Source organism: Nilaparvata lugens, chromosome 7 (assembly GCF_014356525.2).
Source record: "Nilaparvata lugens isolate BPH chromosome 7, ASM1435652v1, whole genome shotgun sequence".
NCBI lineage: Eukaryota > Metazoa > Arthropoda > Insecta > Hemiptera > Delphacidae > Nilaparvata > Nilaparvata lugens.
In genome coordinates this window covers 25,950,023-25,977,792 of record NC_052510.1, presented here as the reverse complement: position 1 = coordinate 25,977,792, position 27,770 = coordinate 25,950,023, and the positions used below count along the sequence as shown (strand labels likewise).

General features: G+C 32.9%; 1 protein-coding gene across 9 annotated transcripts in view; it reads left to right on the top strand.

Annotated features, from left to right (window-relative positions):
* The window catches only part of LOC111058662 (GTPase-activating Rap/Ran-GAP domain-like protein 3), a 382,310-nt gene that overhangs the window by 324,266 nt on the left and 30,274 nt on the right, over positions 1 to 27,770 (top strand). For all 9 annotated transcript variants that reach the window (XM_039432400.1, XM_039432396.1, XM_039432394.1 and 6 more), the window contains 10 exons: positions 3,821 to 3,902; positions 7,746 to 7,864; positions 8,186 to 8,250; positions 9,665 to 9,731; positions 10,315 to 10,417; positions 15,117 to 15,215; positions 15,774 to 15,877; positions 16,348 to 16,459; positions 16,714 to 16,866; positions 18,160 to 18,284. In XM_039432400.1, the coding sequence (XP_039288334.1) occupies positions 3,821 to 3,902; positions 7,746 to 7,864; positions 8,186 to 8,250; positions 9,665 to 9,731; positions 10,315 to 10,417; positions 15,117 to 15,215; positions 15,774 to 15,877; positions 16,348 to 16,459; positions 16,714 to 16,866; positions 18,160 to 18,284 (1,029 nt within the window). The remainder of the gene's footprint in view (positions 1 to 3,820; positions 3,903 to 7,745; positions 7,865 to 8,185; positions 8,251 to 9,664; positions 9,732 to 10,314; positions 10,418 to 15,116; positions 15,216 to 15,773; positions 15,878 to 16,347; positions 16,460 to 16,713; positions 16,867 to 18,159; positions 18,285 to 27,770) is intronic.

Below are 27,770 nucleotides of genomic sequence, written 5' to 3'. Positions count from 1 at the left end.
AATAAGTGAAAGAATTAGAATAGGATGACTATTCCATTTTGATTAGGCCTACGTAGCAAAGATTCACATATTGGAAAATTTTCGATTATATTCGAAGATACATTAAAATCATTCTCATTTTTTGGTTAAATAATTAATATAGTTGAAAGAGCCAAAATGGGAAGATCTTGTGGAGAAATGTATCCTCCAAGTTTCCCTCTAAACAAAGCGTTTGTTTTGTTGGATTAAATCACCAATTAAAATTTATATTCAATTGAAACACCCATACGTTCAATTTTTTATTATAATTCAACATAATCAACAGCCTCTGAATAAATATTTATACAAGATGAAAATATAACTTTGAATTTCAATTTTGGACAAATCAATCTTATAGAAGCTTGGTTGTTGTATCTCATTCATTCTCAAATTAACAGTATTCAATCAGTATCTGCTGCATCAAATTCATTCTATCAACAATAATTGAACAATGAGCAATATTATTCGAATGGTTAGATTTATAATGAGCTAGAATTTAGTCTGTCTCAAGTTGAGATGAATTTGAGCTTTTTGATATTTGAGCTTTTTCTAATTGTGCTATATTAATATCAATGTATCTGAGAAAGCATTAATAAAAAAGGGGGGGTGGAGGTCAGCTAGAGCTTCCATCAAAATTTTCCACACATCCAAAGATTAAGGCTAAATTCTCATCTTCCACTTCATAATCAAGTAGCCCTACACAGAAAAGAGACAATCAAACTGATGAGTATGGAAATATGAGAATATGGAGAGAATATTATTCCATGATAGATGAAAATCATCTTGATAATGTTCATGAGAACATGAAGCACGATATTATTCATGAATTAGTTGATGTTGGGGAAAATATGGGTTGCTAAAGATAACCAACAAATCTGATTTGGAACCACTAAACTATTAGTGAAAATTCAAAGTTCTCTGGATGACGCAACACAATTTTTCTGTGTAGGAGGTTTCGAGTTGAACCTTAGAAGACCCTGTCTCCTCAAAATATGTATCATAAGTAAAGTGCAAAACTACAATAAAATAGTAATAAATCTTCCATTTGTATTTGACAACAGACAAACCTCCATGGTTCACTGTTATGAACAATCTCGGTTTTTGACTTAAACAATTGTGATTTGTGAGTGAATTATCAACTTAATATATCTTTTATATGAACAAGCTGTATTGATTTTTATTGAGGAAGTTATGAGATCAATAACTGGTGGTTGTCTTGTGAATACCAGAGGTCGGTTGATATAAAGCGTTGTGTTCAGCCTCTCCAATTCACTGCCATCTGAATAGTGGTAGCAATCCTTGTTTTACGGGCTGTTTTACGAGTGAATCACCCTCGTAATCTAGTTCAACATGCGGACAACACAAACAACCTAATTTGATGTTGGGTTCAACACAAACAACTTTGTTGCTGGAAGCAACACAAATCCTTTGAAAATTAATCCAGCCAAAATTTATTTCGTATATATTAGCTCAAGTTTTATAGAGTGGATTTTGCATGTTGAGAACCGTTGCTTGACCACGTTCTTCTGAAAACTGTCGTTCTATTCTAACAGAAGTCTATTCTATAGTACTCTTATCCTATAAATATGCATCATGGTTCTTACGGATTTGAAAAGCATTATGAGAATATGATTGTAGATGTGTAGTGAATCATAGAGAGGATTTTGAGTTTGTTTATTTGTTGTTTCTTGTCTACATAGTAGCCAATTATTATGTATATGTATACATAATTTATGTATACAATAAGTCACTCACGTCTTACGCGTCTTCTTCACAAATACAGCAATACATAGTCATTATATACAATAAAAATACAATAAGCAACAAAAACTTACAATTGCAATATCATCTACTAAAGAAATTCATTGAAATAGGAAAAAGCAAAAATATATATTTCAATATCATTATAGATTTGCAATCAATCAATTTCTATTGGGTGATGATTTTTGAAGTAGATATTTCCTATGTGATCCTGATTATAAAGCTTCTTTGAACAATTATTTACTGAACTGAATTTAGGAACTGAAGAAGGTTTGGACTTAAACCTCTCTTTATTCCATTGTTTATGCTTCTGTATAAATAGAGCAATAATAATTTAAGGAATAAGAAACATTTTGAAAGTTGTGGATTGAAAATTTTGATTTCATAAAGTATAATAGCATTAGATGATTGTAGCTTTTGTAGAATGAGGAAGCTAGTCTGTAATATAAATTTAATGGAACATTCTCTGTACATTATGCATGTTACAACCCACCTCGTGGATGCAATAATACTAGTAAATGTTGATATTAATACGTGTAAACAGGAGAACTCTACACTAGATTGGGAGAGAACTTACCGCATGAATATATTATGGACGGCAGATTTAATAGTGATGTTCAAGTTATGAGCTGAATATTCAATATTGAGCACTGCATATGAACTGCATGCAAAACTAAGCCAATAACTGAATTTGAGCTGAGCTTAATGAGTTGATTGTTGAGCTTGGGGACGAATGTTATCACTTCACCTCAATGTCAATTTAGTAGCAACAGAATCGAATTATACTAGAATTGGATGAACATCATTCTGCTCTACATTGATTTGCTCCATTATAATAGATGCCAATTCTAACCAGCTTCAAGTTCTAGATTATTAGAATGAGTCATTTATGTCGTAGATGTGAATTTCATGCAGTAATACGGTAAATTATACGTGGAATTGAATTTCTAAACTATATTGAAAAACGTTTTCAAAGCTCTACGTGAACAGGTGACTGTGATTTGAAATTCGATGAAGAAATCTGTCAGGTCCTTTCAAATCAAAAATATATTGAGCCTACCCAACTCAAGCAGGATAAAGTTATATTAAAAAATGAAGCTAAATCGTCGCAGTACAGAAAATCTATCAACGACTGGAAATAAATCGAGTGCAATTGATCAGTGGTCTGACAATTGCTCATTGAAAGACTTGAATGAATGGTGGGTGGTTTACGTGGCACAAGAGTAGGTGAGATTACAACTCTTGACAAGAGTCGTGCACTGATGACTCGCATATTACACAACAACCAGACCCACACTTCAACTACTGACTTCTCTGCTCAATGAATGGGGTTCGATTGAAGGCAGTGCTTTTCTTTGTTGCGAAAATGGAGGAGTTTTTCACAGCTATTGTTGAGAAAAAAGTGGCCGTTGGACAATGGAAAGCGAACGATGGATATGGATAGGGCAGTTCAGTTGAGTAGTACACGAAGAATCATCTTGCTCTCAAAATAAAAGTCTTGCAATGACGACTCTTTCCAATTCCACCTTTCTAGTTTCAAGCTTTCGATGCTATTGAATTCTTGGTTTTTTCCGATTCAAACTCTAGGAACAAAATTATTCTTTTCAACGAGGACTTGATTTCCAACTTGTATTATAAATTATACTTGAATAGAAGAGACTTGTGTCTCGGAACAATATTGTGAAAGGCGTTTATTGTGTTCTCTTATTTTAAAACCACCTTCCTTATGATGTTCTAAAGCTGTAGGATACTCAATTTTTATTGATTCAAGTGTGAAACACAAGAAATTATGGGGGCAGGGCAGACACCATCTCAGCCCAAAACGGTGTCTTTCGCACGATTTGAAAAAGACTATCAACTTTCCCCGAGAAGTCTATAATCAATCATAAAACTGACTCTCTTCAAATCTATTGTAGAAGAAACTCAATAGAAGAGAATTATTAATCCATCATTTGATCATTTGGACATTATTTTGCTGTGAACCTCCTTACAGTAATTTTCAATATTTTTATATCAAGGGCGGCTATTCTTTGTGTTTCAGATTTTTGGATCGCCGAGTACACCAGTTCTTGAGAATCCTGAATATCAAACACGATGGTACTTTAAGTATTTTCTTGGAAAATGTGAGTATAATTTGATTGATATTCACAAAAATACACCTTCAATTAAGTTACCCAATTTTTGAGATTATATGTAGGTTTATTGTATATAAATAAATGAAGAAGTAACGATTGAAAGTCAGAAATCTAATTCTTGTAAGATGAAGAATTATGTAGAGTGACTACAAAAAAGGTATTGAATTTTCTGTAAGCCTTACTTTAAGAAGAATTTTAATCATACTCTGAACTGGAGAGATCGTATTCCCCATGAAATGTATTATATTTTTATAATAATGTATCACATGCGGTTGAAAAGAGGTTTTATGTCATCACTTGCGTAAGTAATGTCCTTAATTATCGTATTGTTTTTTTCAACAGAAATTTTGACAGAAATTAAAACTTAAGTATCGTAGAACAACAATATGCTCCAATATTTCCTATGATTACCTACATACTCTTCTAGTCCAAGTTCAATATGCTTCTTCACATAAATTAAACTTACAACATATTCAAACTTCAAATACGAAATTCAATCACTTGAAATTGCGAAACATAGTATTATGTGAAGACTGATTATCATATTCATAAATTTAAATGACCAATTTTCCATTTAGTGTCACCAAATTGATCCCTGTACGCTTGTAAGCTAGGATCAATGAGCTTTTCAGAAATTTGAAATTTGTGAATATGTGTCTGTGGGAATAGCACGTAAACGAGTCAAGCCTTATATGGAATTCAGAACATTCGTTGAATTAATTACGTGGGATGGATAATTAGTGAATGGCAGTTGCTAATGGGCTGCCATTTTAATTACTATCCAATAAATTTTGCTACAAACTGATGAAATTCTGGTATCAGTACTCTCTGCTGGTCTGATATGACCGACTAGAAAATTGATGATTTATAATGTAAGAATGATTTAACAGTCTTGCAGCGCTACTATTGATTCTTTCCATGTTGTTAAAGCTACGTTTACACTATGTAGCTGGAGAGCTATATAAAATTTGAGCTACATATAGCTCTGCTATAAGTAGATTTAACGCTAATTTTATCTAGCAGAGCTATATGTAGCTCTGCAAGATGTTTGGAATAAAGTTCAGTTCCCAGCCAGATGCCGAAGAAGAAGGCAGTTCTTGCAGCAGTCGCTGCTTTCGCCGCAGCTACTGTGATATTTTCAGTACAGAGAAGAGAAAGAATATTTTGGATAAGACCCTCCCTTCAGGCTAGAAAGCTATACAGTGGTAGTGACCTTTTGAAAGACCTAAATGAGGATGATAGATACGATTTGACTTTGGAAATTCGTTGTGATGGTAGTTTCAAGAACTTTCTTCTAATATTGTCTTTATTCCAGTCAAATTCACTCTCCATTTTTTCACAATGATATAATTATAAATCAGAAAAAAAGCTTGTAATCCGCAATAGCCTACTAGCACTCTGACAACAAATGAGTATCCAAAAGCGACAATAATCACTCATATCATAGCATTTCAAACGTTTTGAAGTGTTTCTAGTGCTCATTGGTGCAACTTCGACATTACTGTTCATACTAAACGTTATCCTTGACACATAGCATATCGAATGTCATAGTGAGTATATATTAGTATAACATTCCGATGCTGGATACATGAATCTGATATTGGTTTCAAGCCAAACTCAATATATGACCATGCCTGTCAAATTGATAAAATTCCATCAACTGATACATAATTGATGAAATAGCCCCAATCAACTTACACTAACTAAGAATAGAATATTATAAAAATAAGCCTATAAAACCAATGTAATAAAAACAGTTTGCATCGTGTAAATTCTAATAACAAATTCTATACAGACATTAATCTCTTTGCATGTATGTCATTCAATTGTCATTGTCATTCGTGTCAAATCATCCTCTACCTACATTTGAGTTGATTATATTTATACTAATCATTCGTTTGTACAAATCCTCATATTTAAGTGTACGGAAGGAAAAACATGGTTAGCTCTTGACATTTCTTGCTCAAATTCAGAAGAAGTAACATAATGGAGATGAGTTTTAGCATATCAGCATTCCTGAATTATACACCAAAATCCAAGCTATCACTTGAAAAAGTGGAAAATCTCTTCTCAATAATCTCTTAGACAAATTTTTTATACAAGTGCTTTAAGTTTGTTAAACTTGACACAATTTACGACCAACATTTTCATCCATCCATTCATTATCCATAACACTTGTCAAGTTGCGTCCTCATTCGCAAGAAGTCAAGAACATGCCTTCACACACGCTTTTACACGTCAGATTACACTTTTCCAAGCTATAGTTTTCATGTTTATTTTGGACTAAAATTTTGTGAAAATTGTACACGTGAAATTCTAACCTCATCTTGGACTGTGTCACCTACAAATTTGGAAGAAAAATAGCACAAGGACTACCTTATTATTTTATCTACCAATGTTATTACATTTGTATTGCAAATAAAAATAAATAAAAAAATATCCTGCTAGAAACAGCCTTATCAAACACAACCCGAATTCACAAACTCAATCACAAGAACAAAAACACAAGTCATGAAGACAAATTGGTAAATGATGAGAAGCTTGTCAAAACCGTGTGTCGATTGTAGCGTGGAGTCCCGTGTGTTTGTGCCTTTGTATCACCCACTCCTACACATTTGTCTGATGTGTGCTGGTCCGTATTTATCAGAACGCGCGTTTGCTAGAGATTGATGTGTTGTCAGTGGTTGGAGCGAAGAGAACGAAGCTGAGAGAGTGGAGCAGAGAGAGTGGAGTGAAGAGAAACTAAGCGCAGCTCTCTCGCTAAGTGCTCCTAGCAGTCGATTAATTACATCCTATACGTCCTATTCCGTTCAAGACAAGACCTCAGTCTACTCACTAATGTCTGGACTTACATGTCCTGGCCTGTTCTGGCCTAGTTAAATATTTGTCTAGAACTAGTCTACCGTCGAAAACAGATTATAATATTATCATATTACAATGTATGGTCTGATCAACAAGCTGGTTGAAACAGCCGATCCGCCGATCCAAACTACAGATCCGCAACAATACATACGGTACCCTTTATGTAAGGATGTTACTGGTTATTGGTAATGTGAGTACTCGACCAAATGTAGGCCTACTGAATTCAATCCAGTGGTTGTGTATAACCTGATTCTGTATCAACAGTCAAGACAATACACATTTGATTCAGCCTACTGAATAAATGATAACACAATGTTCAAATGATCATTATAAATTGAATTGGGTTGGAACTTTGGCAGAAGAGTTGCCGTAAGTTTATATCACAGACAAGAATCACAAGAAGCACATTGGCTTCAAATCTGTGGTTATAGGTTATTCTATGCTTAATACATGGAGGAGAATGAATTGCTATTGTAAATGCGGTTGTAAATGGATTAATATTTGCCTCAATCTTCTTTCTAAATGGATGTACCTAGAATCACTAGATACTTCGTGAAAGTGTGTAATAATACTCATATCAAGACTAAAAAAATATATCACCTAATTAGAAAATATAGGTATTCCATTATTTTATCAAACCAGTCCTTCTTTTTTTTGTAGATGGGAAAAGAAAGTTTGTAAAGCGTGATACAATACATTTTTATCATGGAAAATCAACTTACAACTTTTATAATTTACAAAATTTCTGGGTTTAGAAGGTTTCTGCACAGGTTCTCTCCTGTGTTTCCCATGCGAGTTGATGAAACTTGTGTACAACATTGAAAATGGATGAGAAACAACGTCTTTATCCAATAACAGATGTAGGATAGTTTGAAAATAGGAAAAAGGAAAAAAACTGGGAGTTGATTATATTTTCCTGGGATTAGCATCAGACTATCATGGTGAACATTGAATTTGAATTTATTTCAGTACACCAGAATTATGTGGGTGCAGATGGTGAAAAGAGAAGTTTCTTCCTGTCAGTGGTGCTGGCAGAAGCTAATAACCAGTGCGGCCCTCAGTACAGGGCTATCCTATGGAAAAAGACGGTGAGTCTCTTCTTATGATATTCAAGTATTTAGTATTTCTATTTTACATTGATCTTTCCCTATATTGTACCATAGAGAAACGGAATACTATGGCAAATATTGTATTGCCTCTAATTGTACGGTACCTTCTTTGCTTACATGAACCATTATTTCTCCATTGTAGATTCAACATACAAACGATAACAAAGAGATGAATCAATTACGATTCTCAGATAAAGAACAGAGACATCCTGCCCAATTAATTTTTTACATCTATCATGAATATATATGTGTTTTTCTATTCAACAACACAGTTAAATATGCTTGATTTATTTGTTACAGGGTGCTCAGAAAATATCATTGCCATATTCACCTAATAAACCGATGACAGTGAAACAAATTCTAAGGTAAGAGATTTTTGAAAAGATTTTCAAGTGCATTCATAATGTAAACTCGTGATTTTTTAAAGAAATTCATGGGGAATCCTGATCAGGAAGATGGTGGACCTGCCCAAAGATCTCGTTGTCACAGTGAGTGATTGATTCATTTATTGTAAAACATTCTGACTGCTAGTCTTTCTTTTTAATAGCAAAAAGTGTTTTAATAATAAGCAGTTCATGATGGAAAACAACATTGAAGAATTCCACTATAACAGTTGATGGAAAGCTTTAAATGATGAAAAAATATATCAAATTGAAAAGAATTTAATCCTCTACAACCTAACGTTCAGTACTTTTTTTCGATGCATTGTTGTTGAGTAATAAGCCCTAAAAGTTCAAAAAGTTGGAAGAAAAACTGTCTTTTCAAAGATTCTACACATCAAAAAGTAGGTATCTCGAAAACTAAAGGAGACATCACAAAACTCTATTCTACAAAACTTGTAGGAAATCTATCTAGCTTCATTTTTGTTCAGTTAGTCATTCCACTGAAACGCATTGTTTCCAAGATACATGCGTTTAAGCCAGAAATAAAAAACGTACCTAACTTTTAAACCACCCTCATCCCTTGAGCACAAGGGGTAGGGATGAGGACTTTTGATATGTTTACCTTCTAAGTAGTCCAAACAAAGCTGCGAAGTCAAATATTGTGTTTCAAACGTTCCCTCCAAATTTCCCTGTCAATTGATCTATTATTGTTGTTAAACTCAAGATTTCACACTCAACACTATAACGGCTGCAACAATCGTAGGGAGATAAGTAAAATGATGAAATAATACATTTAATTGGAGAGAATATGATTATGATACGGATTTTTTCAATCAATCGTTAAAAAGTTATAAGGTTAGAAAGATGGAAAAATCGGAGCTGGAAGGGTTACTCTTCAAATTGTGATACCTTCAAGAGCTCATACTTGGAAAACTATGAGAAATATGGAGAAATGTTACAGATGTAACCTGTAGACTAATTTGTAAGCTTTGATTTTGTATTCGACAAAATTTCCGAAAGACGCATATTGTTCGAGATATATGCAAAAAAACAAAATATGGTACTTTTAAACCACCCCCACTCTCTCAGCACAGGGGGTAGGGGTGAGGACTTTTGAGATGTTCACCCCCTTACTATCCTCGAAAGACCAGCGGGGTCAAAAATTGAGTTCCAAACTTTTCCTTCTATAATATTTCGTTGACTGGACTACTGACATTTTATATGTGTTGTGTTCTATTCGAATTCTATCAACCGTGTTATTAAATATATTTAGAATCTGTGAATGAGTTATCAGTGATTGAAGAAAATCAATGATATGCATGTGTTATTTCAAGCTCCAGAAATTGCATTCGAAACAATCAATTTCACTTTTTTCATAATTTTCCTTACCTTTCAGTAATTTTCCCAACATGGAGAAGCTTGAGAAAGGGCCAAAAGAAATTTTCTCACCTGATATTCAGAAGGTAAGTGTGCATCCAAATACACAATATATTTCTAATAGATTCGGGAAAATATTTTCTTGAGAAGAGAGTTACTATACTACAATGTTAATAGAGCAACAAATTTATCAGTTTGTAATGTCAGATATCAGATTGCAGAAAATTCTCATATATTTCAAAATACACTTCAGATCCGTTTAACTTTAATTAAGAATGAAGTTGGCCAATATGCAAATCGTTAATGCTCATGCATGCTAATTGGCTTAATTTTGTAAAATGTGATCAATGGACATTTTTAGAGTTGAAGCTCACTATTGATTGATAGAATTTATAATTACTGTATTTGAATATCTGAAGTCTTGTTTATTGATTTTTGTGTAATATTGAAGCAATCAAATACAGTATTGATTGAATTAGAATACTCATGTTGGGACAAATTCAAGTTTGATGATGGAAAATCAAACTGAGAACAAAACTTTTTTGTAAGCTTAAAACTATGGAGCATGAAGCTGATCATGCTTCAAGATGCTTCAAAGTATACTTCAATTCATAACTTCAAGATAAAATTATCTGGTTAAATTTAATTTTCTATTGCACTGTTTCACAGGACCTATTACTACTTGAAGAGCAGGAAGGGTCTGTGAATTTCAAATTTGGAGTGCTCTACACAAAGCCAGGACAACATAGTGATGATGAGATGCTCAGTAACGGCAAGTATCTATGAAACTATGTTGGTGATATATGGAAACTCTCAGATACATTCTATCATGGAGGATTGTAATTGACCGAGCGAAGTGAGGTCCAAGATTCAAGTCGACGGTTTTGCATTTCTCTTCATGTTTATTATGTTTTATATATTCTGCATTTACAGCGAAACGCAGCAATAGATTTTCATGAAATTTGACAGGTATGTTCCTTTTTGAATTTCGCGTCGACGTATACATAGTTTTTTTTTGAAATTTTGCACTTTAAGGATAATACAAAAGGAAAAAGAGTCTCCTTCGAACGCCAATATTACCGTTAAAATCAGACTATAGAATTATTTATCCAATGTATTTCTAGGTACCTTGGAATTATTCATCATGAATCAGCTGTCGAGTGGTTTATTAGTTGCATGCAATGACGCATGCAATTAATATCTCAATGTAACTTGGTAAAAAACACCGATATCTCGCCGACACGACATACAGACAGGAAAAGTCTTTTTTTCTTCAGGGCTACTTTTGAATATAAGTAAAAATATAAAACTGAGTACCCTTTTTAAAATTATTTCGTCACGACATGTTTCGGCTATATAATGTCATTATCTGCCAAAAATTATTTATTTTCCAATCACTTGATCATGGCATAACTCGTATATAGCTGAAACATGTCGTGACGAAATTATTTTAAAAAGGGTACTCAGTTTTATATTTTTACTTCTGTAGCCGTGTCCACACTGAACAAATGTTTGACATACATGTTTGTTGAGGAGCTCAGGGACAAACATTTTAAAAAGTTTGGACAGTCGTTGTTTGTCAAACAACAATTACTGTTTTTCCAAACATTTTCAGGGTTGACAGCTGTAAAACATAAAACCTGTTCTTCCCACTTACAAATATTTTGTTTGGTGACGCGTCCACACTGGCTCCGGGCAAACATTGTTTGTCAAACATATTAAATTTGCCCAAACTTTTTCAACAAACATGTTTGTCGAACATTTGTTCAGTGTGGACACGACTTTAGACAGGATTCACTCTGATGGACAGTGAGGAGGCTGTGGTTCACAACTCCGCAAGGTCTACTGTTCACAGAACTACTAGTATTCCAAGGACGATCATTATAAAATTGAATGGAAATATTTTTTCAATTATTAATTTTCTCCTCGTCATGATAGAAAAGAGTTCGATAAATTCACCTTTAGTGAGATTGACTCTATAAAGTCGGTGGGAAGAATAGGAAAGCATGGTTGCCAAATTTCTTTTTCCGCCTTCTTCTATATTGTGAGTAGCTGCGATTCAAGCTCAAAAAACATAGTGTGGAGAAGGAACATTCTAAATCAGCACCACTATTACCTAAACATGAGTGTATGGCACAGCATGATTATCTAAATTTGTTTGGAGACAATTTTTTTCCATATATCAAGACTCACTGATACTGGGAAAAATACTGAAAAAAATTTAAAACTGTTTGAGCATTCTGGGTGGAGTGAAAAGGGTTTGATGCAAACCGTATATGTATCATCATGCATTGACGTGCTCAAATTCCATATTTGTTCATAGTACAACATGTAGTCTATTCCATTATTTAGAAGTACTTGTGGTTTCACGAAAAATCTTAATCCATGAAAAAATCATTATCAATATATAAATAGAATGTAATTTTCAACCTGTATTCACACAAAATAACAGGAAATAAACTATTAAACATAAAATATATAATCTCAGTAGGCCTACACTATGTAATTGTAGTACAGCAAGTAGTCTACTCCATGATATCAAAGTTGTTTTGGTTTCATAAAAAATCATGATTTATGAAGAAATCATAGCCTAATCAATAAATTCTTGAAAGTTATTAATTTAACCCAATATTCAAACTAAATAAAAGGAAATAACCATCCAACTCCAATCTCAGTTAACTATGTAGTCTAGTCTTCTCCTTGATATAAAATTTCTGGTGATTTCATTGAAAAAATTGAAATTTATGAAATAATCGTAATCAATAAATTATTTAAAAATTTAATTTTGAACATTTTGTACATTTGAACAAAATAACAAAAAACTAACTAACTAAAGCTACGTTTACACCAAAATGTTAATAACTTAATCCTTATAGATTATATTAGATTGAACATAACTTATCATACACATGATGATCATTATTATGTGTTTGTCAAAGTCCGTTCAATCTAATAGAATCTACTAAGATTAAGTTATTAAAATTTTGCCAATAACTTTGGTGTAAACGTAGCTTAAGCCCTAAAAAAGTAGCCTAATCTCAGTACTATATAACTTACATTGAAATTCACTGTTTTTCATCAATTGATTTTTTTTTTCATTTTTCAAATTCGCTAATTTCCATGAAACTAATTGATACAATATTGTCACTCCACGATAGTCAAAATGTTTTTTGTATGGCAAAATAATATTTCGATATAAATCATAATAGAATAATTTTTAATGATGATTGAATATTATGGGAGCATGTGTTTAATCAGTTGCTGACATTAATAACGTGATTCTCACCAATGTAAAGGATTTGTGGGTTTTATCCTAAAGTTTGTACTTTCCTTGCCCTATTACCATAGGTAAGGAAAGTATTGCTTTCCGAAAAAAATTAAGGTACCCCAATTTCTAAATTTCTATACTTCTCAAGGTCCTTGAGATTTGGAACTTAAGGTCCTTCCCCTATGAGGATCCGACACGAACAATTTCGATGAATGCAATTCATAATGGCGGCGAAAATGAGGTAAAAAACAGGGTTTTTCACGATTTTCTCAAAAACGGCTCCAACGATTTTGATCAAATTTATACCAAAAATAGTCATTGATAAGCTCTATCAACTGCCACAAGTCCCATATCTGTAAACATTTCAGGAGCTCTGCCCCATCTCTGCAAAGTTTGATTTTAGATTCCCAATTATCAGGCTCCCGATACAATTTAAACAAAAAAAATCAAGTAGGAAAGATTGAGCATGAAAATCCCTACAATTAATGTTCAGTACCTAGCATTTTCACCTATAAAATTGAGAATAAGCTCGAAATTAGAGAAAATGTGATTATTTAATTGCAAACTGTTGGTAACTGTTGATTCATCGCTTAATCATTCACTACGAAGAGATAGTAGACCTCTCCAGCGTTACCTGTATTGTCCTGTCACCAGCTGGCTCAGATCTTTGAATAGTAGACTTGAGATGCGCGTGAATACTAGCGTCAGGTGAATAATTTTCATAACGGCAAGGAAAGTGATGTATGTGAGTGCGCCACACCAGATTTCTCTTTTTTCCGTTCATATTTTTTGCTTTCAACTTTCTTGACTCTTGTAATCTATGTATTGCATTAAAAATAGATTTCCTCTACCATTGTTCTACCTTTTTCATTATGCTACCTCTGATGATTTTTTTTTAATTTTCATCAACTTTTCAGCACTAGATTCTTATTCATGGATTAGCTAATCAAACAATTACTCACAAAGCAATATCAATACAGCAGCAATAATTATTAATATAACCTACTGATCCTATTTTCAATCTGAAAACAATCCAAATATCTAAAGAAAATAGATTAATCCTCTCCAGCCTGGTCCTGGTGCTCTCAGTTTTTTTTTCAAGTTGAAAGATGATGATTTGGAAAATATAGCCAAACACATATTGGTAGAGAGTAGACCTAACATCAATATTCGAAAAAATATATTTATCCTTGAATTATTATCTGTAAGAATTGTATGATTAATTTTGGTGGAAGTGATGGATAGAAGTAATTATAAAGGGGAGAAATGAGTTCCATTTGAACATCGCTTAAACCTAAGAAAGCCAAAGCTGTCTGCTTTTTGACAGCTATTATATGGATAGATTATAGCGTACAAGCATTGTTCCTGGGGTTAATAATATTGTGCTCCTTTCCTGAGCGAGATAACCTTTCACAAATAAGCAACTCAACATCTTCCACTACCACCTACGTTCATTCTCCCGCATATTTTCTCATTCACTCACATTTTCACATCAATCCTTCTGTTTCATTAACCTGTCAAGCAGGCAAACTTGATTTTCTCCTTCTTCCCTATAGTAACTGTGAAATACACCATGATTAATATGCTTCATAATAATTATTAGGTAGGCCTTTCCTTTTTGTAGTTGATGAACCCCTGCAAAAGACTACAATACAATATTCTGGACTCACTTCTCAGGAATGAATAAAATATATAACATCTCTGCGCTCACGAGGTCCAACATTTTGGTGTGGCAACCAGATTCAACTTTATTATCCTTCAGAGATGTTTTATTAATCCAACGTATAGAATTACTTTTTTCAACTCACCCGCTTTTAACATAAGACTATGAATTGTAATTTTTACTGAACATATTTCTCATTGTCAATCTGAACATTGAATATGAATTCTTAGACAATTTTTATACCTACCTACTCTAAACGGGATTTTTTCTAGTACCATAATTTGAGAAAATGTTTTGAGTAATAACTGCATAGGAATCTATTTTCAGTGTGCATTTCAGATTTGGAGATAGGCCTATATATAATATTATGTTTTCGGGACATTTGAATATTGGGTCAATAGAAAAAAATACTTTTTAAAAAACTAGGCTATATTATGATTATCTGAAATAGAATAACTTGTACATAAATAATGTAGTATCTATGATGTATTGAAATGTCCAAAGCTCTCAACAATCCTCTTATAATCATATTACTTCCAGAATTCGGCAGTCCAGAATGGGATCAGTTCATCTCACTCCTTGGAGATAAAATAACATTGAAAGGATGGGATAAATACAGGGGTGGGTTAGACGTTAAAGGTAAGTTATAGGTTTGAAAAGACTGAACAATGATAAAATTCATGTCGAGTTTATTGAATACAGTACCTTGTAGATAATATTGTAATTGATTATAATCTAGTTGAGGATGTGGAAAAGAGTGGAATGAATATTAAATTATAAGTATTATTTTTAGAAATCTGATGAAAAGGAACGTTTTTATGAAAAATAATCTCTATCAATCTGGAAAAGGGTTATTGTGACTTTTCCACATTTTTATCCATAGAATATAGTCTTTATGAATATACAAGAGAAAGAATATTCTAATTTCAATATTGTAACTATAAGTTTTCAAATGAATTGAGGAAATATTTATAATAGCCTGATCCAATATCTCCTGATTTATTGAAATATCATATCGAACTTATTCAATCTACAAGATGCAATTCATTACTGTAGAACTGTAGTAAAAAATGACTATCTCGCCATCTTATTGACTGTGAATTGGAGGGATAGTTCTACACAAATATGTATTGTTTTTGAGAAGCATGATATTCGAATAATATACTCTCATTTGAACTACCTTTAATTATTCTACAGGTGATATGACTGGGAAAAGTTCTGTATATACAATTTATGAGGGCCACGAGATAATGTTCCATGTATCAACACTCCTTCCATACTCTAAAGATAATAGGCAACAGGTACGATATGGTCCAGCTCATTCTATTTAATTCCTACAAGTTGTATTTAATTCCTGCATGGGATCCTGTTAAGGTGCGTACAGATTTACGCGCCGCGAACAAGAGCAATTCACTTTTAATCAGCTGATGCCAAGCTTTTTATATCTTTATCTTACCGTTTCTGTAAACATAAAGATATAGTCAGCTGATTAAAAGTGAATTGCTCATGTTCGCGGCGCGTATATCTGTACGCACCTTTATATTTTCCATTGCAGATGGTCTTCATTTTTCCATTTTAACACAAATTAGTGAATTATTGGATTGTATCAATACAGATGTGTTAAATCACTTAATAGCTTTATTTTTGCAGCAAATGTGTTCTTCTATTAAGGAATACTCTCTTAAACCTTTGTATTTTTTCTTCATCGCTCAAGTCAAAATTGTTATATTTCTGTATGTAATAATATTATCCAGACTGTTCTTTTCTTCAGGTGGAACGAAAAAGGCACATTGGGAATGATATAGTGAATATAATATTTTTTGATGGTGGACCTGCTCAAATGTCTCAATTCAATCCAACAAGTATCAAATCGCAGTTTACACGTATCCTTCGCTTAATTTACTGGATCATTCTACTGCTTTAAAATGTATTCTTTAAAAGTTCTATCATTGTTAACTGATTAAATACGGTATCGTATGTATAGTTTCTACTATTACCTGAGACATTATGAATTCAAAAAATATGTTCGATTATAATAGTATAATATTTACTGACTTTTGTCTGACTAATAATTTATTTTAATCTACTAAACTTATGTCTACATGAATTAATAATTTTCCTTGACACTTCTATACAGATGTATTCGCTGTTGTATGTTATTGTAGTGAAGATAATAGTTATCGTCTAGTCGTTTATTCAGAAGAATCGGTGCCATTATTTGGACCATCACTTCCATGCCCTCCAGTCTTTCGAGTAGCTGAAGAATTTAGAGAGTTTCTTATAGTGAAGTGTAAGTATAATTTGATAATTCGATCATATGTACCTAATATCATCTTGACATTGGAAAATCCAAACTATTTTACTTAGGGCATTATATTGTTACTTTTCGTTGGAAATGAGTGATGAATTCACATATTCTCAAACAAGTAAACAACTAATTATATAGTTATTTTACTACCGTATTCAAAGCCATGATTGTAATATCATAATAAGGTAAGGGATTGCAAAGTTGTCATCAAATAAAAACGTTTTTAAAAATTCCACTGCTTTCGCGGGTTTATTAGATGATTTTCACTATAATTTCCATTATTTCTTTTCTGTTATTATTTTCAGAGTAGGCTTCCTCAATAGCTCATCATTCTCCATTATAGATGTATTTGACATAGATGACAACGGCCTGGAATGGTGCATGCCACACATGACCGTCATATATGATCTGTCCCACCACCCAACACAATTATTGGACATTATTATCGGTATCGGGAACAGTATGGTCCGGGCTTTAAAGTTGATTCCACTGTAGGAATATATTCAGCAAATGTTTGACAATTTTTTTGTGATATTGTCCAAAAACTAACAATAATCTAACTTGCCTAACTTGCATAGTTCTGTAGTATAATAAAAGTAGATATATGCTACGTGCTACCTCTACCTGCACTTTCAGGAGCTTCATTGACAAGCTTACATAATGTCTTCAACAATTTCATAATGTTTGATGAGGTACAGTAGGGCTTCTTATGTCACAAAAACCGGGTTTCGTTGGCAGTTCGTGAAGATGAAACAAACCTAAATATTCTGATTCTAGTGTACCAAAGGCGCGACTGGGCCGCGTAATGACCGATTGAAAATGGTGGGTCCAGCGTTCATTGAAACGGTCATAGAATGGTTACAATCCATCACAGAGACCACTAATGAACTCGAATCGAATCAAAATAAACTATTCTACAAAGTTTGTTTTTACACATTTCCACCAAAAACATGATTTCAACCGAAAAAAGTGCACTTTTTCAAAAACATTTATTAGAGGTATCTGTCATGGATTGTAACCATTCTATGACCGTTTCAATGAACGCTGGACCTGCCATCTTGAATCAGCCATTACGCGGCACAAATTAGCATCAAGTAGGTCGGATATCCTGTGGTACACTAGAATCAGAATATTTAGGTATGTTTCCATCTACACGAAATGCACACGAAATCCTTTAAGTAACCCTACTGGTAGTTAAAACTACAAAGTTATTCAACCATAATTATTTTGTCTTTTCTGATTTTCTCAATCTGCAAAAACTTTTCTTTGTTCTAGTAATAAATGGCGAGAAAGCAGCGTTCAACACACCCACGTTCTCACAGAAAAGGGAACGAACTCTCGACATGCTCATCAAAGACTTGTATTCCGAGCACATGGGAGAGATGAGCAGAGGAGTCGGTGTAAGTTTTAAATTCAATTAAAAATTGATGAAAAATCATTAGTACCGGTGCGACAGTAGTAGCCTACCCTTGTTTCAACTTCTAAGAATGAAAATTTCATTCTCTACAGATGAAAATATGTAACAGCTATTGCACGTTCTTTATAGTTACCGTATTAGAATGGGGTGAAGGAAACTCTCAAATACTAATTTGTTTCGAAGATATTCACATTATTAATTAATACCATGCAAATCAAAAATTAAATGAATAAGTAGGCTAAATTAAAAACGGTTTGAGATATTGATGTGCGGTTTTCGTCATTAATTTTTTCTTGGAAATCCGTATCGAAACCATGCATCGCATGACCACCTTCCATTTTGAAAATAAAATCACATTCAACATGGCGGATCCAAGATGGCGGACCAGATTTTTAAAGTCATAGTAAAGTAGTATTTTTAATTTGAGTAGGATCCCCAATCACACCCACAGTCAAATTACCTTTTTGTGTATGAGATATTAAAACATTTCACCCACTCTGTATAATTAATAAAAAATAAATATTGACATTTTTATTGATATTTATATTCATATTATATTTTCTTTGAACTATAATTATTAGTTTTATGAATTTATTTATAGTCCAGTCAATGAAGTGTTATATAGGAAAAAGTTTGAAAAACAATTTTTGACCTCGCAGTTCTGTTTAGGGTAATAAGAAGGTGAACATATCAAAAGTCCTTACTCCTACCTCCTGTGGTAAGTCTACAAGCTGCTATAACAATTGATGGAAAGCATAGAATGATGAAATAATACATATTGAAGAGAATTGAATGCTCTACAACCCAACGTTCTGTGGGCTAATTCTTTTTTCTATGCATTGTTGTTGTGTAATAAGCCCTGTAAGTGCAAAAAGTTTGAATAGAAACTGTCTCCTCAATCAATTTTACACTTTCAAGAGCAAATATCTCGGAAATCAATAGAGATGTCACAAAAATCTACTGAACCAAACTTGTAGGAAATTTATCTACCTTCATTTGTTTGGTTAGTCATGTCGCTGAAATGCGGAAATGCATTGTTTTCCAAGATACATGCGTGTAAGCCAGAAATGAAAAACGCAACTTTTATATCACCCTCATCCCTCAAGCACAAGGGTTGGGGATGAGGACTTTTGATATGTTCACCTTTCCACTACTTCAAACAAAGCTGCGAAGCAGTGGCATAACAGTTTTTTTCGGGCCCCCCGCAATAGTATATTTCGCATCTAGGGTCGAAAATGTACGTTTTCCGGCTCGAGATCGCGGTTTTTAAGTTCGAGACAAAGTCGAGAACTTGAAGCATTCGAGAGTCGGAAAAACATTTTTGCCCGTGTTGTGAACGCTATTTTTTGCCACACCAAAAAAATAATAATTATAATGTTAAGTTGGCAATTTTGAAAGCAAAATTTTAAGGTTATGCTACTATAAATCATACAATGTTATGAGGCTATGATAGTATCATTGTATTCTATTGTTCGGTATCAAAACTACAAAATAATTCATATCAAGTTATAGAAATGATCATTTATTGATAGTTTAAATACCTATTCAATTATACTAGATACATAAATACATATTAAATTATAAAAAATAAGCATTATTGACAGTTAATTCTTTGTTTTTCATGTAAAATAAATTATACAATCATTATACTTTTTATACAACAAATCTCTATTATTTTATTCTTTTTTATTTAAATAGAAGTCGAATGTGCAGTTATGATTGTTTGAGAACATGAATCCTCCAGCAGATTCTACTACTTTTTCCTGAGAGGTCAAATGTACATTCAAATTGTTTGTATTTACAGTCTATTCTGATTGGTTCTCATGACATTTAATCTCAAATATTTAACAGACTTTTGTGCAATCTGGCCTTATAATACAGTATTATAAATAATACTTCCAAAATAAATAGTAATTCATCCATTTATCAGATGAAATCCATTTACCAGATAGAAGTGCTTTGCGCCCGGTGCAATATCTCATGTATAAATGAATGAATAGAATTTTCATTACTATTTTGAAATAATGTGATGAAAAAAATTAATATAATTGCATGTTTCACAGTTTTGTCTCAAATTACTCAAAATATATCTAAAAAATTGATTGAAATTTAAAAAAAAAGTAAATACGGCAACTAATATAAAAAATAGCTAATAAAAGTCGAAATTCATTGACAAAAAAAAATGTTATTGACCAAGATTCGAACCTTGATCATGTTAATCACCGAATTATGAGTACTGATGTATTACACCTTTATGCTCTCGGCCATTGCATATTGTTGAACATAGGGGCCTGACTCATAAGACTAAGCAGACACGTAATACTGTACTGTGAACTAGACTTCTAAAGTTTACTTCACTCCTAAAAAGCGTACAACAGACTTTGGCTCATGACTTATATTATTGAAATTAATATATTATCTGTCTCACAATAAAATTTCCACTCTGAATTAAGTCAGGTAACGTATCTAGGCTACTACTATAATATAGTGTATAGCAGCAAATTTGAAGCTGGTTTGCCAGCATTTTCACAACAAAATATTGCTCTAAAAATAGTTAAATCATAGAGAAAACATTCGAAGATTCAATCTTGAGTGGGCCTAATGTTTTCTCTATATGGTTTAATATTGAAGAAATATATTATCTAACAGTTTTAATAATGAATTTTGGAAAAATTACTAGGAATTTTCAGTCAAGGATGAGTTTCACCAGTAGGCTTACCTTAAACTTCAGAACTCTGCTGTATTTTCTTATTATTATTGTTGATTGTATTGCATTAAGAAGTGGAATTCGATAATAAAAAGAAACAATAATTGTTAATAATTATTATTAATTTTAAATATTGATACAATTATTGTACTTTGATTCAAATTTGATTCTTCACTTTTAAATACTAGCAATACGCACCTTTCTGACAATGGACAATGCAGCCAACATTATATATGTTGAGGCTATTTATTAATATTAAATTATGAAACAGTAATTTATGAAATATATTATAGACATAATACCGCGATTCACGATACATAATTATATAGATTATTACAGTCGTTATGAGATAATCCCTCTATGATTTGTGAGATCAGAAACGATCAGCTGTTATTCAAGGTCATTTTACAGCCCTAGGGCCGTAAAGTTTTACCGGCCTGGTCGGAAAACAATCACTTTCGGCCTCCATATGACGCACATAAACCAGCTCATTATATCCAAGTGTGGCAAAATAGTTATTTGTATATCTAGAGTGAAAAGTATGACTTTTTCTCCCTGTGGGAAAAAGTTTGAAGCCCAAGGCGAAGCCGAGGGCAGCAATTTTCCTGAGGGAGAAAAAGTATTTTTCGCTTGTGATGTACACAACATTTTTCCTCCATCTACATTTTTTTATAGAAACTGCAAATAAAATCATTCTAATTACTTACGTATTGGTGACAATGATTCCTAACAACATAACCTAAATCTAAAACCTAAAAACCGGTCGTCTTATTGGCACTGCCCATTGAGCTATCTATCAGCAAAAGTTGTAACAATTATATCAGCTGGGCAGCTACCAAAAATGGCTGACTCCAGATCACGCGGTTCAGATTTAAATTGCAGATCAAAAATATTTGTTGGCTGGTATTTTGAATAGAATAAAATATTTTTAAAAATGTATAAATTTTTATCATCTACTAATATTAGGAATATAATAATTATCATACAAACATATATTCATGAGTTAATCAAATTTCTGGTTGTGGTATTGAATTCACTTGACTCAATGACAGACACCTCTATTATGCTTTCTCATCTGAGCTTAGACCTTCTAACCTATTACAATGTAAGTTTCAAAATAGAGATGCTCCCCATGTTATTTAAATGGAGTCACTTTTCCTCCCTAGGGAGTTTTCTGTTTTTTACTACTGAGAGCGAAAAAGTAACACTTTAGTAAGTAAGTAATTTAGACAGTAGGTGGAGGAAATAGTATATTTCGCCCCACTTGGATGTAATGAGCTGGTTTTCGTGCGTCATATGGAGGCCGAAAATGATTGTTTTCTGACCAGGCCGGTAAAAGTTTTACGGCCCTAGGGCTGTAAAATAACCTTGAAGTCAGCTGATTCTGATTTGATGTGAACGTGGTTACAAAATGGTTTATGAAACGGAATTAGTTTATGCTTCTAGAATTGAATAAGTATTCTGCAATAAGATACTATCATTTTATTTGGATGAATAAAATACAGATAAGATATATATTATAAACTATTTAAATTCGATTTTCAGAGTAGGATAGAACTTCTAACCTAAACTTCCGAAGTCGACAACAAGCATTGTTGATGTTGACATTCAGATTGGCCAAATTTCAAGTGTGCTAAAACAGCTGATCAAAAAACTTTTCATTATTTGTGTTTATTATTCAAGAATCAAAACATTTATATTAATATCATCTTATTGTAATTTGGAAGAATAAAGAGTATAAATTCAACCTCTTACATAATTGAACATAATATTTTAGGTTATTTAGACAAATCAGAATAAAAAATAAAAATACTTGGACAATTTCCTGATATTCAGATTACCTCAGATTTGCTAGAGCTATGACCTTCCTGTTTTGCTTTCGGAAGTGCCTAATAAACAATTATTCTCATTATTTATATTGTTTATTTTTCTATGTAGCGAAAAATAACGTTCTCACCATGGGCAAAAATGTTTTTCTGGCTCTCAATATTTTCTCGGCCTACGGCCTCGGACTTGAAACCCGATTTCGAGCCGGAAAAGTCTCATTTTCGGCCCTAGGTGCGAAAACATATTTTCGCCTCACTTGGATGTAATGAGCTGGTTTTCGTGCGTCATATGGAGGCCAAAAATGACTGTTTTCTGACCAGGCCGGTAAAAGTTTTACGGCCCTAGGGCTGTAAAATAACCTTGAAGTCAGCTGATTCTGATTTGATGTGAACGTGTTTACAAAATGGTTCATGAAATGGAATCAGTTTATGCTTCTACAGTTGAATAAGTATTCTGCAATAAGATAATATCATTTTATTTGGATGAATAGATTTATATATTATAAATTATTCAAATTCGATTTTCAGAGTAGGATAGAACTTCTAACCTAAACTTCCGAAGTCAACGACAACAAGCATTGTTGACGTTGACATTCAGATTGGCCAAATTTCAGTGCTAAAACAGCTGATCAAAAAATGTTTCATTATTTGTGTTTATTATTCAAGAATCAAAACATTTATAATAAAATCATCTTATTGTCAATTGGAAGAATAAAAAGTATAAACTCAACCTTACATAATTGAACATAATCCTTTAGGTTATTTAGACAAATCAGATTAAAAAATAAAAATACTTCGACAATTTCCTGATATTCAGATTACCTCAGATTTGCTAGAGCTATGACCTTCCTTTGCTTTCGGAAGTGCCTAATCAACAATAAATTATTCTCATATTTATATTGTTTATTTTTCTGTGTGGCGAAAAATAACGTTCTCACCATGGGCAAAAATGTGTTTCTGGCTCTCAATCTTTTCTAGTCCTCGGCCTACGGCCTCGGACTTGAAAACCTATTTCGAGCCAGAAAAGTCTCATTTTCGGCCCTGGGTGCGAAATATACTATTTCGGGCCCCCCATAATGACTTGGATTTTGACATTTTTTCTACTACTTTGACAAATGATTCAATGTGTATTGGATTGTTTTATATAAGAAAGTATTTGTTTTCTGTTCATCAACGCTTATGTCACATCCAAGGATCAATAAATTATAGCTTGCTAGTTTAAAACCCCTCAAATTTTTTGCAAGCAATAGTTATAATACTCAATCAATAGAAGTTCACAAAAATCTCTTTCTGTTCCCTTTCTTGATATACGTGTTTATATTTCTCAGCTGACTATATGTCATCTTATGAATTTCGGGGATGCGATATTTTGATTTTTCACATACTCACTCTCTTACTCACTTTTTTACTATCCACAGACGACGAAAGCCTCAGCTGTTTCAGCCAAGGATGAATTATCATTTTAATGTTGTTCAGCGAGTTTTCCCAAGGATGAGACCTAGTGCAATCGAATTTTTATATCATAAACCTATTATTTTCTATCATAAGTATTATGTAAGCAGTTTTTGAGATCCGTTGAACATAAATATATACCTATATAACCATATTACCACATAACCATATAAATATATATATAATTATTAATTATTAATTTTATATATATATAGAAATTGAATTTAAATATATATATATATATATATATATATATATATATATATATTATATATATATATATATGGTTATGTGGTTATATAGGTATATATTTATGTTCAACGGATCTCGAAAACTGCTTACATAATACTTATATATATATATATATACAGAAATTGCTCGCTTAATATAATAGGATATCCAAAGTCCTATAATATACTACCGTTTTGAAATAGAGATCGGAATATGACAATATGACAAGCGTTCATCCTCTGCTAGTTCAAGTTCATCAACATGTTTTTCAACATTTTGGCGCCCCTTGTCTTTGAACTTGATTTCAACCCTCCACTGTTGAGCAATAGCCGTTGATGTAACAACTGCTGCATCGTAGTTATTCCTAATATTCACTAGCACACTTTTGGTGTCATTCAATAGCTTAGTAGCCCTCTGTAGGTCCATGTCTTCTCTTTTTTGAATTTCTTTGAGACAATTGGGTCTTGCAGGCAAGAGGTCTCGAGGTCTCGTTAGTTTCCTCTTATCATTTCCAGCTCACCAGTTCGCGGCCCCCCCTTGCTCTCGCCCCCCCCCCGCATTACGAGACCTGCGGGCCCGGCTGTTACGCCACTGGATAAAATGCAGGAGCTCCGTAATATTCTTGAGAAAAATGGCGGATAATTACCAAAAAAACTATGTTTTTCACGGTTTTCTCGAAAACAGCTTTAATGATTTTCTTCAAATTCATATCAAGGATGGCTATTTATATGCACTATCAACTGACATGAGTCTTTTTTCTGGGAATATCGCAGGAGCTCCGTAATATTCTTGAGAAAAATGGCGGATGATTACTAAAAAACCATGTTTTTCACGATTTTCTCAAAAATGACTTGACCGATTTTTTTCAAATTCATACCTTGTATAGTTATTTATCAGCTCTATTAACTGGCATGAGTCTCCTTTCTGGGAAACTAATTTGACGACTTTTAAAAAATATCTTCGAGTTTCACAATTTTCACAAAGGAAAAAGTACTCTGAAAGCAATTATATATACACATACAGTAGTCTGATCCAGTGGCGGCTCTTCAGGGGCAGCAAGTACAGCCGGACGTACTAAGTTTTTAAAAATAAAAATATCAATTCAATTATCTAGTTGAAGAAGGAAAATAGTGCAATATGATTCCAAATAAATATTGGTTTACTTAATAAAATATCCTTATATTTTATTTGTGATCTTAGAATATAGTGTAAATACAGTGAAAAAATATCATACAATATTTCTGGTACATTACTGCTTGCTAGCAACACTGCGAATGCATCTTGGTGACAGGACTGTTCGAAAGATGACTATTGTAATGCAGCCAGGTACAGCCCTACGTCAGCTTCGACTAGCTGGCAGCACCTATGGCTTGGTTGCCATGACAACGGCTTGCTCGCTTCATAGCTTCAGTGTGACTAGAAATGATGACTCCTAGCTCAGGTACTGCCCGCTTATCAGCAACCTATGATAAGGCTGCCCTGGGTCTATCCTCATTATTATAGGTATTCGCTTAGGTCGGTCATCTAGTATACGTTGAGGACGTTCTCTTTCCATAACTGTCCTATTTTCTCCTGTTGAGGTTATGTTAGATTGTTGGTGGCGACACGAGTGGTGACTGATGCTGTTGTGTTCTTAAAGTTATGAGTGTGAATTGTATAACGTAAAACATGGAGCCTGAAAACGATTTAGTTTGCTTGTTGATTGGAACACCGTTTTCCAAGTGAAAAGAAAAGGACAGAAAAGATTTGTTAGCTGTCAAAAAGCCTCGACCAATCCTTCATACTCAAAAATTGGCCGATGGAAGTGGTGCTGACCGAAGAAACTTCCAGCAATCATGGTACAAGAGTAAGTCATGGTTATGTAGGAGCTATTATTTGAATGACTGTTTTGTTTCCGAATCAACAGACCACCTACCTGTTAATATCATTTTTCTGTTATACGAGTATGATAATATAAATTGATTCAGCCATCCTACTCAATATTGGGCTGTACCTACTTTTTCACCTTAGAGCCGCCACTGGTCTGATCGTAGTTTCAAATATGTTGCTGCCAATCGTCATTGTGTTATTCCCCTAAATTATTCTCCTTTAATAATGGAACTTACAGTTCAATGAGCAAGGAAAGTTGTGTGAGTGCGCCACACCAGATTTCTGTACTTTGCAGTATTTCGAAATTCATGACACACATACCAATTAACTCAATAAAATTCCGAAATAATTAAGTTCCAATCTAATAGCAAAATAATAAACTGTAAGCTTATTAACAGAAGTGATGTGTGTTCAATCAAATTGAGTTCACCCTGTTTTATCATTTTTAAAAGAATAAAGAGTAAAGTATTATAATACTATACATTATATCATGTTCACTGTAATTATATTAATACTAATAAAAATATATTCATCCATCGTTTCTGACATGTCTTTTACAAAGACTATTATCATTAAAGTGATTCATTCAAAATTATTTAATCATTCTTATTATTCATTTAATAAAAAAAGTAATATTATTAGTTCAACTTTATTCTCTTTACAAAATCGGACAAGAGAATACCGTCTCAATTTGTTTTATATTAGAAAAATATTTAAATCTATAAAACAATATTTTTGAACATTGGTTTTTCTTTTTTAAATTCGATTAAATATCAATCTCTCTTGCTAAACGTCAAGTCTGATTACCTACAAACAATTTATAGACTTTCAGTTTGGCTGCTGCCAATCAATACTATTTCTTTATTGTTAACTACTTTTCAAAACCTTTCTTTTGCATGTACTTAAAAAATTGATTGATTTCAATATCTGAGTCACTCTAATGATAATAATCTTCGTAAAACGTACGGCGATACATCGATGTTTACTGTTCTATGTTTTTCACTTATCGATGTTAAGGTGAAAAGAACATCGATGTTTTGTCTTTCGATACCCATCCCTACTCCTCAGTGTCAAGTCTTTACCAAAACTAATACTCAAAACAGCAACGATGGCGATGGTTATAGTCCAGTCAATGTAGACATAAAAAAGGGGATGTGCTTAAACACACTCAATTTTTTTTCCATTTTTCAACCGAATTTGAATTATGGTGCATGATTTTGAACCACCTTAACGAGCCGAGATGAATGAAATGTAGCACAATGCGATCCAATTACTGTGTCAAATTTATAAGTATGTATAAGTTCTTATGCGCGCCTCTCCACTAGGAAATACTGAAATTAAGTGCATCTAACGGGTGATTCTCATAGAACATAATCTCATGAGC